Source organism: Propithecus coquereli, unplaced genomic scaffold (assembly GCF_000956105.1).
Source record: "Propithecus coquereli isolate 6110/MARCELLA unplaced genomic scaffold, Pcoq_1.0 Scaffold7, whole genome shotgun sequence".
NCBI classification, from domain to species: Eukaryota; Metazoa; Chordata; class Mammalia; order Primates; family Indriidae; genus Propithecus; species Propithecus coquereli.
The window spans coordinates 1094551-1111051 of NW_012153062.1; the positions used below are offsets into that span (position 1 = coordinate 1094551).

General features: G+C 39.0%; 1 protein-coding gene across 4 annotated transcripts in view; it reads right to left on the reverse strand.

Moving 5' to 3' along the window:
• SNX7 (sorting nexin 7) overlaps nucleotides 1-15301 on the reverse strand; it is a 94218-nt gene extending 78917 nt beyond the window's left edge. For all 4 annotated transcript variants that reach the window (XM_012661054.1, XM_012661052.1, XM_012661053.1 and 1 more), the window contains exon 1: nucleotides 15060-15301. In XM_012661054.1, coding sequence (XP_012516508.1) covers nucleotides 15060-15299 — 240 coding nt within the window. In that variant the 5' untranslated portion in view covers nucleotides 15300-15301. The remainder of the gene's footprint in view (nucleotides 1-15059) is intronic.
• Between the last annotated feature and the right edge of the window lie 1200 nt (nucleotides 15302-16501).

The following is a 16501-nucleotide window of genomic DNA, read 5'->3' on the forward strand; positions in this document are numbered from 1 at the left end:
TAAGGTCATTAGGATGGGCCGTAATCCAATATGACTAGTATCTTTATTTTTAGAGGAGGCAGGGATTTAGACACAGAAACATGCAAAAAGGAGGAGGGAAGAAACACACATAGGAAGATGATAGCTATATACAAGCCAGGTTGAGAGGCCTGAAACAGATCCTTTCCTCATGGCCCTCAGAAGAAAGCAACTCTGCCGACCCCTTGATTTCAGACTTCCAGCCTCCACAACATTTCTGTTGTTTAAGACACCCTGTCAGTGGTAGTTTGTTACAGCAACCCTAGCAAACTAATACAGCATTTCTGCACCTAAAGTTGCACACAACAAAAATTTGAGAGCACAAGCAAGGGTACAAGGAAGGAAGAAATCACGATTAAAATACTTCATCCTTGCTCCATTCATTCATTCTTTTTACAGGATAATAATCAAATCCAGGAATTCTGGGTTTTTGCCTCCCTCCTTTAGTGTTATTTGATGGTTCCTAAGTTCTACTACTGAAGTAAACAAAATACATAGCTGAAATTTAAAACAAATGATGGTTGGGCAATATTTGAGTGCTCCAGAGATAAACACCAAAAGAAATAGGTTAAAAGATGTAGCATGACCTCTCTAAGAGGTGTCCTTCATTACTGTCCCTCACTGAAATGCCACTCAGGAATGTCTCATAAATATAACATGAATTACTCTGATAATACTAAATCGCATCCACCATCTGTGCACAAACAGCTATTTTCTTTTTACAAGTAGAAGGAAAAAAAATCAATGTGAGAAGTGTGATAAATCAGAATACTGGCATGAAAACGCCATGCAAATAAAATTGCTGATGCACAAGAAACACACACACCAAGAGACATCTGGTAAAAAAACAACTTAAAGTGGAAAGAGTTTGAGAAACCATGTTGTTAAGAGGGACACTCATCTTGATAGGCCTAAATTTAGACTTGCCAGCTGTGTTTTGGTTTACAAATCCTTCCAATCTGCCCACTTATAATAATAATAAAAAATGAGAAAGGCTTTCTTTCTGTGGAGCACTGTTGAAAATGTGATTGGGGGGGAAGCTAGCCTCTGTCATGTTCTATAAAGGGGCATACAACACTCAAATCTTATCTGACATGATTTCCATTGCTATGTAGTATATACACCCTTCTACGCATATTCCACAATTTATTTATCTATTCTTCTACTTCTAGTTTTTTCTCACAGTGGTACCTTGAATGTACTTGTACTCCCTCAGGTTTTGTGCACTACAGAGCTATATATTGACCATAGAAATTTTTCAAATAATTTTGACATAATTTTCCCTCTGGCAGAAAATTTTAAAAGTGACATATTAAAAGAAAAGGTCTCCTTAATCAGGCATTGCTAAACTTAATCTAACTTTAGACATGTACCAGCTGTGTGAATTTGGTCAAGTGACTTTACTTTTCTGAGGTTCAGTTTTCTCACCTGCAACTTCTTAGAGAGGTCAGACCTCACCTTGGATCATGAAAGATTAAAAAGAGATAATAAAAGTGATATATGCAATGTCAACTTGAAGGCTTTATATGAATTATTTTATGTAAATCTTACCACAATCCCTTAGAGTATATTTTTCCCTCTTTTTAACCAGATAGAAATACTATGAGTAGGTGCTCTTTTCCCCCTTGTTTTCAAATGAGGACATAGGTTAAATCACATGTTCGAACTCTTAACTGCTATCAATTAGAGGACCTCTTAATGCCAATAAGTCAAACTTACATCAAAATATGACAGGGATCCCTGGAAGTCATCACTGAATTCATTTTGTTTTCAGTTTCCCATGAAATTAAATGGAAATCTAAGGCCAGAATAAATAAATGTATTAATATATGGTCAATATATAGCTCTGTAGTGCACAAAACCTGAGGAAGTACAAGTACATTCAAGGTAGCACTGTTGGAAATCAGAAAAAATTAGAAATAGAGGAATAAATAAATAAACTGTGGAATATGCATATAAGGGTGTGTATAATACATAGCAATGAAAATCAACTACAGTCTCATACAAAAACATGGATAAATCTCAAACTAAGTATTAGGAGGAAAAAGCAAATCACAGAAGAATTCACAAAGAATGATGTTATTTTTAAAAGTCCTAAAACATACAAGGTCCAAATCTTTACAAGGCATAAATCTTTAAAATATATTGCTTCAAGATACATATTTAAATTTGCATAAAAACCAAACAAATGACAAACACAAAATTCAGATTATTAGTGTTTTTAAATATGAGAAAGAGAGATAATCTTAGGAGGAACACAGAGGATGTCAAAATTTTTGGATGTGTTTGATTTCTTAAGCTGAGGGGTGGTACATGGATGCAAATTTTATTATCCTATTACCAGAAGTCTGCAGACATTTTCCATACAGGACCAGATAATAGATATCTGGGGCTTTATAGGCCATCTTGTCTCTGTCATGACTTCTCTGCTTGGCCACTGTATTGTGAAAGCAGCCACAGACAACACATAAATGGGTGTGGCTGTGTTCTAATCAAACTATATTTACAAAAAGGAGGCCAACCATGTGGATGCAGTAAAAAGGGAACACTTATACACTGTTGGTGGGAGTGTAAATCAGTATGAACACTGCTAAACAGCATGGAGATTCCTCAAAGAACTAAAAGTTGACCTATTATTCATTCCAACAATCCTACTCCTGGGGATTACGCAAAGGAAAAGAAGTCATTATATCAAAAAGATACATGTACTTTTATGTTTATCACAGAACATTTCACAATTGCAAAGAAATAGAATCAACCTAAGTGTTCATTAATTTTCTTTTCACAATTTTCTCATGAAACTTAGAAATACTGTCCTTTTGATGATTGGTAGATAGCCAGAAGGTAAGTTTCAGATTTTTAGCATTTGCATTTCTATTAGGGACTTTTTTTACACTCAGACACACACATACTCACAAATCAATGTTTTTAATCACCTCAACAAACACTACTGAATGTATAAGCAACGACAAATAAAGAACAACTAAAATGCTAACGCTGAAAGTAGGTGAGGCTCCCCCTCTAAGTATGTCCTCCAACACACTGGTGTAGCTCACTTGTGTGCCTCAGGGAAATGCCATTTTACTGCATGTCAAAGATACTTAAAGCCATGAATGCTAAATCCACAAATGATGAAAGGTCAACTGAAACTACATTAAAACAACTTTGGGGTACTGGATACACACAAGAAACCACAGTATCAGCCAACTACCCAGTTGTGGATTCAGTGATGACTAATCAGAAGCAGAACAAGCCAGGAAAAATAATTACTCTAACCAGAACTTCTGAAGAGGTTGAATATACATCATAGGGACAGATAACACTGCAAACCCAACTCAGGAATGTAATCAGAAATGGTTTCTAAGGAGCACAACCAACTGTGCACTTAATATAGGCATGGCTAAAAAGGGTCCTGGCCTCCAGCAAACTGAACCTAGTCCCCTAAACCGAAGTGTTGTCTGTATAGATATTCTCCAGGGAAAGGGCTGAGTTGCCTAGATATCTAGCCCTACCGACAAATTTACAGAGCATTTTTGAAGATATGTACATAAGGAAAACTAGTAGATGATCAAAACAGATGTACCAAATATTCTTATATCCTAGTAATTCTAAATTGCCTGGCAGATATTACACGTAATAACTCACTCAAAGAGGAAATTATGCTCACACTATAGCACTTAAGAAAAAATACCAGAATTTTGGTATCACTCTCAATAGTAATTTAAAAACATATGCTCTTATGCTCTAATTATTTCAAATTAAAAGTACCCTACCATCCTAAATTTTATGTCCGTGGAGCCTCCTCTATATCCAAGGAAGATTTTTCCATACTTAACCAAGTAGCTGTATATACAGCCCCATCTAGACTATTTATTGCCACAATATTTTCCCTTAAATAAGTATAAGCTCCTTAAAGATAGAAACAAGTATGTTTTTGTGATCCTCTGAAGATCTCACTAACAATTCAAAGTGGATGCTTACACAAGTCAAAAACATTAATCTTATGTACCATGATAGCAAATACTGAGAGTTTTCTAAGTGCCAGCAACTGTGCCTTAGCAACACATACATGCATTATTTCATTTAATCCTCTCAGTCACCTGAAGGAAGTATCATTATCATTGTCCATATTTTAGTTAATAAACCTGAGGTATAGGGATGATAGTAATTTTCCCAAAATCACTTATTTCTTTTTTTTTTTTTTTTGAGACAGAGTCTCACTCTTTTGCCGGAGCTAGAGTGAGTGCCGTGGCGTCATCCTAGCTCACAGCAACCTCACACTCCCGGGCTCAAGCGATCCTCCTGCCTCAGCCTCCCAAGTAGCTGGGACTACAGGCATGTGCCACCATGCCCTTAATTTCTTTCTATTTTTAGTAGAGACAGGGTCTCGCTCTTGCTCAGGCTGGTCTCGAACTCTTGAGCTCAAACAATCCGCCCGCCTCGGCCTCCCAGAGTGCTAGGATTACAGGCGTGAGCCACCGTGCCCGGCCACTTCTCTCTTAATCTATAGAACAAGACTCAACAATCCCCACATCCAAATACACACAAAAAAGCACCTAGTGTAGTCATTTTATTTCATAGAACAGTCACTAAATGTCAGCCATGTGTCAGGCACTGAGCTGGGGCTATACCAGTGGCCAAGACCAGTGACTGGCAAGGTTTCTGCTCTCATGAAGCTTATACTTTTAGTTGGGTGGGAGGGAGAAGGTATACATAATAAACAAATAAATACATAGATAAATAAGATAATTCCAGATAAAAAGATAATAAGTATTGATAAACAAGGGAGTAAGTTCCAGAGAAACTGGAGCTGGCTGCTGGAGAAAGGCATTGCAGGGAGCAAGAAGAACGCTTGAGAGGCCTGTCCAGGAAGGTTTCTTTAAGGAGGTAATGTGAGAAGGAGTCAGCTATGTAAAACACTAAGGAAGATTCCAGTCATATGAACCACTGAGGCCCAAGGGAGGAAAGGACTTAGAATGTCCGAGCACAAGAAAAGAGACAGATAGCTGGAACACAGACTATGATGAAGGAATAATCAACAAGGTTCATTTTGACATTTACTGTGTCAGAATTTTAAGAATTCACATCTTTATCTTACAGGATTTTTTAAAAAAGGAGGGGAGAACTCCATGATAATTGAACACTGCACCCGAGAATCCCAAAGTATGACATTTGTTGCACAACTAGAGATTGTTAAGCATCTACATGGTCTTAGTCAGATTATTCATGAGCATTAGCCAGTTGGAGGTTATTAATCATATCTAATGCAGTTCCATTTATCTCAATTACACATGTGATAATTTCTTACTGAGTAGAAAACTTTCTTTTTTGTATTTAACACTCTAAAAATGAAGTTCAGAAAGATCCAACATACCATTTGCCTATAACTGATGCAAAACCATTGTCAGAGGTGGTATGATTGTTCCCAATATTTCCTCTTCTTCCTATAATAGGATTGTACCTCCTGATCAACTTCCAGGTGACTTTTAGTGCCTACCTATGGAGGGAAAATGTAATAGTTCCTCACCCCAGTAGGTTGGACCATGACTTGCTTTGGACAATGGTATGCATCTGGGAAGAAGATTTGGAAGCCATTTCCTGTTTCTACCAGTGCTCATATTCTTTTCCCTCTACTATAGGAATGACATGGTCCACTTAAGGATCACTCCTTCAGTCTTGATCCCAAAATAAAGAAGACATGTGGAGTAGAGTCAAAACCCAGAAAGAGAATTACAGCTCAGCCACAGCTAACAGGTCCATGAGCAAGAAAGAAATCTTCACTGTAAGTAAGCCACTGAGATCTTGAGGTTGTTTGTGCTGCCACATAACCTAGTGAAAGCTGATGAAGACATCATTCAGTGTTCAATTACATTAAAAGATAGACACAAACTTAACATTCTCAGAGTCAGTACAGGAGAACAAATTAGGGATTTGTTTTTATAGTTTTGAAGATTCATTTACCAAGAATTTGCCATTTGTTTGGAGTCTCACATAATAAGGCTTTCATTTTAATTCTAAACAGATGTTTTCTTCTTAATATTTCAATTTAAATGATTAAGTTCTCTGTTTTTCATTTTAAAACAAAAATTTCTTTATCAAAAAATAAACCATGAGATAAAATTACAATTAAAATGAACTTCAAAAATATTAGGCTAAATGAAAGAAAGCAGACATAAAAACCCTCACATGATTCAATTTATAGGAAATAACCTGAAGAATCTATATAGACAGAAAACAGATTAGCAGTTACCTATGGCTGAGAGAGAAATGTGGATAAACTGTAAACAGGCATAATGGATCTTACTGGGGAGATGAAAATGTCCTGAGACTGGTTTACAGTGATGGTTGTACAACTCAGTTAATTTGCTTAAAAAAAATCATTCACCCAAAATGAGTGAATTTTATGGTATGTAAAATATACATCAATAAAGTTGATTTTAAAAAGAAGAAAAGAGCATGTCATACAAAAGCATTTCTCAAAGTCAAAAATAATAAAATTATTCTGTTTCAATTTTAAAACTATTGGTCTAACCTGTTTTATCATACATGATTTTTATGTCAGTATTTATTAATAATTCTGATTGCTTTTTTTATTAATACTATAGGTAACACTCCAGCATGGTTGATATATGCAGTCCAGAGGTAATCAAGTATTCTGTTTAAAATAGACAAAATCTTTTAAGCACATAACTCTTCACCTGTTTATTGAGAAAACTTTATACTTAAGGTGATTAACTGTAAATGTTTAACTTTTAGTCCTTTATCTTCTTTGCAAAGTGTGGGATACAAATAAACACATGAATAAAATAAACTTTGAACACTAACTGCATAGCTATGGAAACTGTTTCCTTTTTAATCACACTCATGACTCATAAAACCATAGCACGCTATCAGTTCAGAGCTGTGCTAGGGCATACTGTCAGGACCTTCAAGGATATAAAGCATAAAACTCTGCTTTTAAAACTCAGTGGAATAAAATATGCTTTTTAGAGTATATTAAGTTTAAATCTGGAGTCTTTTGACATCGTTTTTCCAAATTCTTTCTAATAATTTTCCCCCTTGCCCCTTCAAATTATAAATAAAACACTGTTGTCTCTGCATAAAAGACTGGAGGTCCCTTTCCAGTATATGATGTGGCATAGCCTATTGCTCCTAGGCTACAAACCTGTACAGGTAATTGTATCACAGTGGTAAATATTTGTGCATCTAAACATATCTAAATGTAGAAAAGGTACAGTAAATATATGGTATTATAATTTTATGGGATCATCATCATATATGCGGTCCATCATAGACCAAAACGCCCTTATGTGGCATATGACTGTATAATATTAGCTATAGTTCCTGCTAGTGTCTGTCCCTTTCTGCACCTGCATTTCCAGCCTTCTCATCTACTCTGTGAGCAATCTAATATTCACCATTTCACATCTTTCCTGCCAGAATTGGTTTCTACTGCTGTAACCAAGCTCCCTGAGACAGGTGCTATTAGCTTAAAATGATTTATTTTTTAAAGTACAAGAAGGTTCCTAAATGATTCTCTTGGGATTTTTTATGTTTTGTGTTTATTTCTTCTAATGTAATCTAAATAGGAAATTTTGTCCAGTATAGAGACTTGAAATAGCTCTGTGTCATCAGCAATAACATTACTTACCCCTGATTAAGACCAATTTGTTTTAATCTATTTAGTTTAGTATCCTGATAGAAAAGCTCAGAACAATACAAACTAAATTCACTGCAAACAGATTATTGGCAAATTACTATAATAATTAGGTCTACAAATATGAAAAACATAGAGGCTGTGTCATTCATTAATATTTTCATCCATAAATATTTAGAGTTCCTACTTTACTACCTTCAACAAGCTTAATCTATTGGAAATAGACAAGAAATCAAGGTTTTAGAAAAGAGAAATAAAAATTTCTAAGGCAGAATATGTTAGATATTAGGTGATTTAAAACGCTATTACTGAGAGCACAGATTAGAAAGAAATTCTAGCTGTGAAATGAAGAAGGTTCTTAGGGAAGAGGAAATTTTACATTGGGTGATGAATGACAGAAAGGATTTTGTTTTGTTGACCCAACAGTAATTATACAGAAGTAGAAAAATACGGACTAAGGTTACACAGTGACAAGTGGACCAACCTAGATCAGTGCTTTTCAAATTGTAAAGTGCAACGACATCACCGGGGAATCCTGTTAAAATACAGTTTCTTCACTGGGTCTGGAGCAGGTTCTGAAATTGCATTTCTAGCCAGCTCCCAGGAGATGCAGTAGAGTCAGGGAACACATTCTGAGTAGTAAGGCTCTAGGGGAGAGAGAGTGGCCAGGAAAAAGGCAGATAGCCTGATCACCAAGAGCCCTGAATGGCAAAATGTGGCAATGTGCTCAGAGTTGTGCACTCTGGAAACACTGATTTGCTGGGAGCACAGAATAGAGGGAGAAGATTAGGAGAATGAAGGCCTTATGAGGCTATTTTAATGGTTCTCAGAAGTAACCACACAACTAATCTGATTATAGCAGAGGGCACTGAAAGAGAACACTAATTCTAGAGTTACTAAAAAGGTAAAACTGATAGGGACTTTTCAGATACATAAGTAGACGTGAAGAGTGTATGAGAGGTATAAATAGAAGGTAAACATTTTATCCTGGACACCTAAGGAATTGTTACGTCATTAGTAGAATATTAGATGGAAAAGACAACAGTTTGGGGCAGAGAGATGTAAGAATTGAGAAACAGTAGAACATAGTTCAGTTTGGGAATTAAATAGAAGGGATAAGTAGGACCATCTAATTAAGACTTTCTGCTGCTCTTACAGTTAAATTTAGTAAGTTAAAATTCCATTCTAACAGCCTCTTAATAGTGGAAAAAGACAGTTCAACTGTCACACCCTCATCTCCTCTGGGACAGTTAGTCATCCAGCTTATGCTATAACTTTTTTAGTGACAGAATTCGTGATTGTGCCGGGTAATCCCTTTTATTTTGGAAACTTCAATTGGAAAACTCTTCTTTAACTTGACCTGAAAATTCTCCATATATTTTTGACCCAGTAGTCCTCATTTTGCTCTTCAAAACCACAAACATTTATTACACCTAGATCATAACAACGTTTCATAAAGGGTTGTTAAGAGAATTAAGCTTAAGTATTGCTAAACCATTTTTTGTTCTTCCCCAGACTTTCTTCCCAAGCCACAGTTACCAGAATGTATCATCAGTGAAATCTCTTTGTGTATTCTCCTTCATGAATGGCAACTGTGTGACAAGACTGTTGCTACCTACTTCCTGTGCCAATGGAAGACAGTGCTGATACATCCAAGCCCTCTTTATGCTAAGCCTACACAAGATCTCAGGCTTCATCTCAAAACAGCATTCCAAAGAATTGATAACAAGGTACTGCCATCCAAAGAGGAGAAAACATTCCTTTGCCATTTTCTGACAGGGACTATCAACTCTACTTTAAAAATAGAGAAGGCGGAATGAATCTTCAGAAGGGGCATAGACAGTTCAGGATTACAATACAATTAATATTCCATATGACCTTGAAATATGGTGTTTATTTAGATTTAATATCACATCATTTGTGTATATTGATTTTTCAGTCACTGAAAACCACTAGGAAGGTTTGCACATAAAATGGTCCTACACAAGGTCTTTCCAAATTTTATTCTGAAGTTTCCTTACTTGTTTTAATTTTATTGTTGATCACGTATACCAACTCAAAGGAGAACTTGAGGATTTTTCATCTTCTTCCTACTTCACTCACCTATACTTCCTCCCTTGAGAAGAATATAAAAGAGTACTTAACAAGTAAGAGGGCTATAATAGCAGAGAGTGGAATTTTTCATGGGAGAAATACAGTCCTAGATCAGCCCGATTTTGTTTTATTGGTTTCTCTTGTTTTTAAATCATCAGAACGGTAAGATTCACTAAGCCAAGATCTGGATGTAGGCTTTAGAGAAAGGGAAACAAATATAGTAAGTCATTTATTATCTGTTCTCATTTTACAGATGAAAATTCTGAGGCATTGATGTTAAGTAACATGCCCAAGGAAACTAAGCTAGCAGGCAAGCAGTGCAGCCAGGATTTTTGACACAGACAAGTAGCTACAGAGTCTCTACTCCTAACTACTAAGCTTATGTCTTGGTGGTATTTTTATTTACAATGACTAATACCGCTTTCTTCAGGACTTAACGTATATCCCAATTAAATTTCAGAGTCTGCTCCTGAAACTTTGATAAGGTTCAGCCTTATCGAAAGATTGGAAGGCTGATTATATTCTACAGACTATTAGCTATTGTTATAGTTACTACTGCTGTGTAACAAACCATCTGAAAAGTTAGTGGTATAAAACAATTTTATTGTTTCATGTTTTATTTTGCTCACTGGTTAGTCAGGAATTCAGGCAGCACACAGTGGAACTGGCTTGTCTCTTCTCCATCACATGTGAGGCCTCAACTGAGAAGATTTGATGGCCAAGGTCACCTGGATGCTGCAGACTGAAATCATGTAGACATCTTCACTCAAAAGCCTGCCACTTAATGCTGGATAGTGCCTGGGACTTAGCTGGGGCTGCTGACCAGAGCATTTACACGTGCTCTCAGTGCCGAGCTTCGTCACAGCATGGAGGTCTTAGGTTGCGTTTTTACATAGTGCTCCAAAATGCAGTGTCCCACTGGACAAAGCGCAACGTGCATTCCCTTTTATGATCTGCCCTTGTAAGATGCACAGCATCACTTCTACCTCCCTATTGGTCAAAGCAGTCACAACCCCACACGGATTCATGGAAAGCAGATTTCATCTCTTGATGGGACGGGTGGCTGGGCACATTATAGAAGAGTATATGGAAAGATAAATGCTGATGTCACCATCTTTATGCAAAGTTACTCTCCACAGTTTTGAACTATGCTGGTTATTGTTTTCTTTTCACCCTCAGCCCCACCCTTCTATTCTCTGTGTCCTAGCAGGCTGGCACCTATGGATGACATCACCTTAGCAGCTCACCCAGTGGAGAGCACAAGCAGGAGATCCATGGCAGGAGGAGAGGAGCTCAGGGAACACACTCCTTATCCATCCCCTGCTCTGGAACCACATTTCTGACAGTAGCTACAACTCCCTACAGATACAGTTCCTGCTGAAGTAGCCCCTTCTCCACAGCTTCAGCTCTGAGTAGGTTCCAGCGTATTATTTCCATTCCTTATCCCTCTAGAGTTACAGGTGCTAATGGCTTTGTGCTACTACAAATCTCTAAGTGCCTCAGTACCCCTTGTTTGTCTCTTAACTCTGCCCATCATTCTATAAATAGTTCCTGCATTAAACTCTCATTTAAACCATTAGAAAACTAAATAGAGACTGTCCAAAGAAAAAATGTGAAAAATAAGTAGACTTGCAAAATCATCTTTTTCTATATATTTTATTAAACTGTTGAATAGTACAATTCTGCCCATCATTATGTTGAATTTCCAGATTGACAGAGAAAAAAATATATGTATGTATGCTGAATGTCTCTACAACTCCAACCTATTAGTTTTTAAAAAATAACCTTTTCTACAAAAATGAGTGACTTTTTCAAAAACCCTGTTCAAATAAATGTTTGTTATGTTTCTAACTTACCATGAAAAATCTTAAGTTTTTAAAACTTAAAACATGTTAGCTTCTATTGATCACCTCTTTCTTTTCAAAGTATTTTTAAACAAAATACTAAATAATTCACTTTACGGCTTTGGTGGAAATTAAGTCCACTGTTCTGCACCTTCCAGAATTCTCTTTTTGCCATTTTAAAAAAGAATATTTACCCATCTCAAGTCTAGGGACACTGTTTCTACATTCTATGACTTCTCAAAGATGACTAGTGGTGATGAGGATGATTACATCCATAAGGTCTCTGATGATAAAGATCTCACTTTACAGTCTGAATACATTTAAAAAGACCAATAATAATAAGAGCTATCATTCACTGAGTACCAGATAAGCATCTCAATGCTTCATTGTGATCTATTCATGTACACTGTTTCAATTGTTGTTTCTTCTATAAAATAGTGTTTAATAAAAATAATGGCAATTTATTTTAATACATTATTTTTCCCCCAAAAGAGGAAATTTTTACTCTAAATGTGAAGAAAATGGCCCTTTTCTCCAGTTAAATTTTTGGAAGCCTCATCTCATTTTGGCCTCATTCTAAAACAATTCTTACACCGTTACCATTTGTATCTTTTCTCTTTTTTTAATATTTTATTGTTTTTGTAACATTGGTTATATATATTCTCCTAACTCCTAACATCTATACTAGTTCTTGTTCTCCTCTCTTTTTATTTTTGTTTTTTAGAGATGGGGTCTCGCTCTATTGCCTAGGTGGAATGCAGTGGCACAATCACAGCTCACTGAAACCTTGAACTCCTAGGCTCAAGCAAACCTACCGCCTCAGCCTCCTGAGTAGCTGGGACTACAGGTGTGCGCCATACTTGTCCTTTTAAATCAGTATTCTCTGAATTCCCTATGGTCTCTTTAGATTTGGCATCATTTTCACCTCACTGGATTATTTGAAAACCCAGAAAACACTTGGTTTCAATTTCCATCCCTCTTGATTTATGTTGCCATTTAGAGTTTCTGTCCCATCTTCCCACCTAGACTACAAGATTGTGATAGCAAGAAATGAATCGCTATTTCTTTTTTTCCAAAGAATACTTAGCACAGCATCTTGTACAAAAAAAAAAAATATGTATTTTCCATGTACTTGTAATATACTGTGGGGAAACTGGAATAATAATAAGTTGAAATTCACATTTTTTGAGAAGCTCCTGGAGAGAGGTACCAGATATATATTCACGAATATTCAAAGGGAATAAGGGGACCACAAATGTGAATATAAATTGAATATCAAAGTAGCCAATCTCAAAGCACTGAAGGGGAATGACAGGCTGCTTCATGAGTAATTGTGAGATACCATCCTGCAGTAGGCTGGGCAGTGGCAGAGTTCCACAGAGGAGCAGGCAGGAGAGGCAGTGGTGGGAAGGGCAGGCCACATAGAGAAGACTTTCTTAAATTTATTTGTCTAACTACAGTTAATAGTTGAAAAACTCAACTTACTGAAATGTAAGCCGAGTCTAATTTTAAAATTTTCCAAGTATTCTTTTCAGATTTTAAGCAATATTATATCTTTACCTTAATTTATGTGGCCAGTTTCTACAGAAGTAGTTCTTAACTTGTTTTAAGTGTCCAACACATGTAGTTAACACTAACAAGCAGGGTGGAGCCAGGGGTATGAGTCTGAAGCTTACAGAGTTTGGAAGGTCCCGTTTTAAAAAGAATACAAAACTACATGTACAAAATCAGGTAGAAAAACAGATTTTTATTTAGAATGAGAAAAAATTTTTCTATAAATGATTGGAGCCATGGATATTCTTTATTCTGAGAAAGCTTTAGGCAATTTACCAGAAATGCTTATTTAGAAATGCTTCTGGTTGCAACCTGTCATTTCCTTCCCACCTAGAACAACTACCACTCCAGCAACCCCCAACACTCCCAAAGGCCTAAGCAAACGAACAGCTCTGAAGCTTAAATTTCATTAGCTTCACTTTAGATCCACCTCTAACAAGAGGGCCTCATTGAAAGTGATTCTTATGAGGCAGTGGGACACCTAGATTCTGAAGAAAGACAAACCACTTGACAAGTTTAAAACAATCTCAGACAGAGGATTCTGATACACAATTGCCACTCCCAGCACCCGCCCTCCATGGTGGACCTTTCACGATGCATAACTATAGACTAATATTCATAAACTTAGAAATCAGTGTAAAGAAGGATATAAAGGAAATCATCAATCAACTGGCCAAATGTCCTTGATCCGAACATAAAGTATGCGTGGGATATAAGAAGGCAGTTGTTTGCCTTTTACAACTAAACATAAAATTATTGCACTGTTTTGTAATTTAAATAAATGGAAAAGCCAAGGGCACAAAACTGTGATAGTCTGTTTAAGTATCTGGAATACAACTGGGTCTATCAGTCCATTTAACCCTAAGTAAAAATAAGGTTTACATATTTCTCTTTGGAGTCAGAGTATGTTTGTTCACTTTTTAACTTCGGTTTGCTCTCCCAGAGTAAAGGCATTGGTTAGGTAGGTAGGGTGTTTTACCTAACATCTCAAGGTAACATTTAACTGTCGCATGGGCACCTCAGTAATTAATACAATGTCCTGATCTGAACTCAAGTCTTTTATGAGCAGTGACTGGAGAAACTGGAGTGACATTCAGTTGCCCTGCAAGAAAGGTATTCTTCTTTTCTAAAACCCTTGAAGAAATTACAGCCTCTAGATCCACCAGAAGTCTACCCCGCTAACTCCCCAAGTCAATTTCTCTCCAGCTATAAAACAAGCTAAAAAAGGCCTCTGGTCCTTGGTTTCCTGGGGGAAGGGAAAAACGAAAGCGGCTGGCTGTGGGCTGGGTGGCAGTGGCTGACCATCGGAAAAGTCCTGAGCTCCGCGCGGAGGTGCTTCCTTAGACACCCAGCCGCTGTCTCCTGCAGCGGGCATTTCCTCGTACCTATTCCCACAGGACCTGAGACTCACCTTGGGTGCCACCCAAGCCTCAAATCCACAGCCAACAGCACTAAATCAAGAATAATTCTTCTAAACTCGCTGATCCCTCTCCCAGAAAGAGATCTTTCGGGCGGTCCTCGCCCGAAGAGAAGCCGGCAGGGGCGGGGGCAGTTTCGGGCCACTCGCCTCCCGGTTCCGGCACTGTGGCGAGCAGACGTCGGTGTCATAATAGGAGAAGGAGAAAAGAAATCACAACTTTGCAGAGTTATGAAGCCACAGCCCCGCCGCGCGTACGGTCAAAGTGCGGAGGGAGCGGCTGCGGATCGGGGCCCCGCCGCGGCGAGAGCTGCCGAGGGGCTCCGGCAGCCTGGGGGGCCTCACCCACCTCCAGCTCCAGCTCTGAGCCGCCGCCCTGAAAGGGCGAGCGCGCCGCAGGCAGCCGGAGGCGAAGCGGTGGCAACTCCCGGAGTTGCCTCGGAACTTTCCCGGGACGCGCCGCCGCCGCCCTCACCTTACTGAACACCTCCAGGTCGTCCTCGTCCTCGTCCAGGTCCAGCACCTCGCCCTGCAGCAGGGCGGGGGAGCCGCAGCTGCCCGGGAAGGGGGCGCCGCCCCCCGGGCTCTCGCCCTCAGCACCCCCGGCCGGGAGGCCGCAGGAGCGCGCCTGACACGCCGGGCGCTCGCCCTCCATCCCGAGAGTGCGCGCCCCGCCGGCCGCCGCCGCCAGCCCCGCTGCCCCGAGCGTGCCCATTGGCTCCCGCGCTCGCGGCGCCTCCCCGGCCAGCCCCGCTCCAGCCCTCGCCCGCTGCGCAGACGCGGAACTGCTCGGAGGAGCCCTGGGCCGCGCAGGGCGCATCCCCACCTGGCCTGGGGCAGGCTGGAGGCGCGGGAGCGCGGCGCTCTCGGACTCCGTCTAGGGTGGGGCAAGGCACGGCTGTTTCCCGGAGGAAAGGGGAGACCGGAAGGTAGGAGGGGGGCGTCCTCGCACCGACCCAGCTTGAGGGCCCCCGCAGGAGGGTTTCTGTGGTGGCGGGGCCTGGAAGGAAGCCACGCAGGGAACCGTCCACTTCGCGGGATCCGCAGCAGGGCTGGAGGGCAGCCGACCTAGCCTGCCAAGAAAAGAAAACCAATACTGTGTTTCCTGTATTTGGTGGTTGTCTTTATTCTTGGTTGTGATTTTGAGCTAATGCACAAATAAAAGACGTGAAAACTTCCTCTGTTTTGTAATTGATTTTTGACCCAGTGACTGGCCTGCGCGGTCATTTCACTGTCAAGCCAAGAAAGCTGAGCTTTAAAAACTATTTTCAGCCACTTTCAGACGGATCTTTACTCCTGGAAGTCTTCCTGAAGTTAATGAGCAAGAATGTTACCAAGAGCCAAGGACAACTAGCAGGACTGGAAATCGCTACCCAGAAATAATCTTCAGTCCTTGCACTGCCAATGTAAAGCTGCAATTATTTAACTGCTTATTGCTTATTATTATTAAAATTAAAAAAACCCTAAATTCCAAAAATAATGGACAATTGAATGCATGTTGATATATTTTTGAGTTATCTTCAGGTTTTATTATTTACTTCCCTCAGCCCCACCTCTTTTTTGTATGTCCTTAGTTTATTAAAAACTTTTCAATAAATTAAGATATATGTAAGAATTCCCTATTTGGGGAAATAAAGAATATTTTATTTCTGATTAAAGGAAAAGGCTTAAATAATATATTTCCTCTTAAGCATTCAAATGCCCCTCCCACAGATTTCAGGACATGTATCCACCTTTCAGTCAGGTTGGTCACTGCCCTGTGACTATCCAGACTTGTTCCTGTGCCTTATGGTTCCTGTACCCAAAATGCCATTTCCTACCCATCCTTCAGAAATTAACTATAAATAGTCCCATTTCCTTCAGAATTTCCAAATGACAGTTTGTTCCCAATTTAGCATTTGATTTTATTCCATCTTA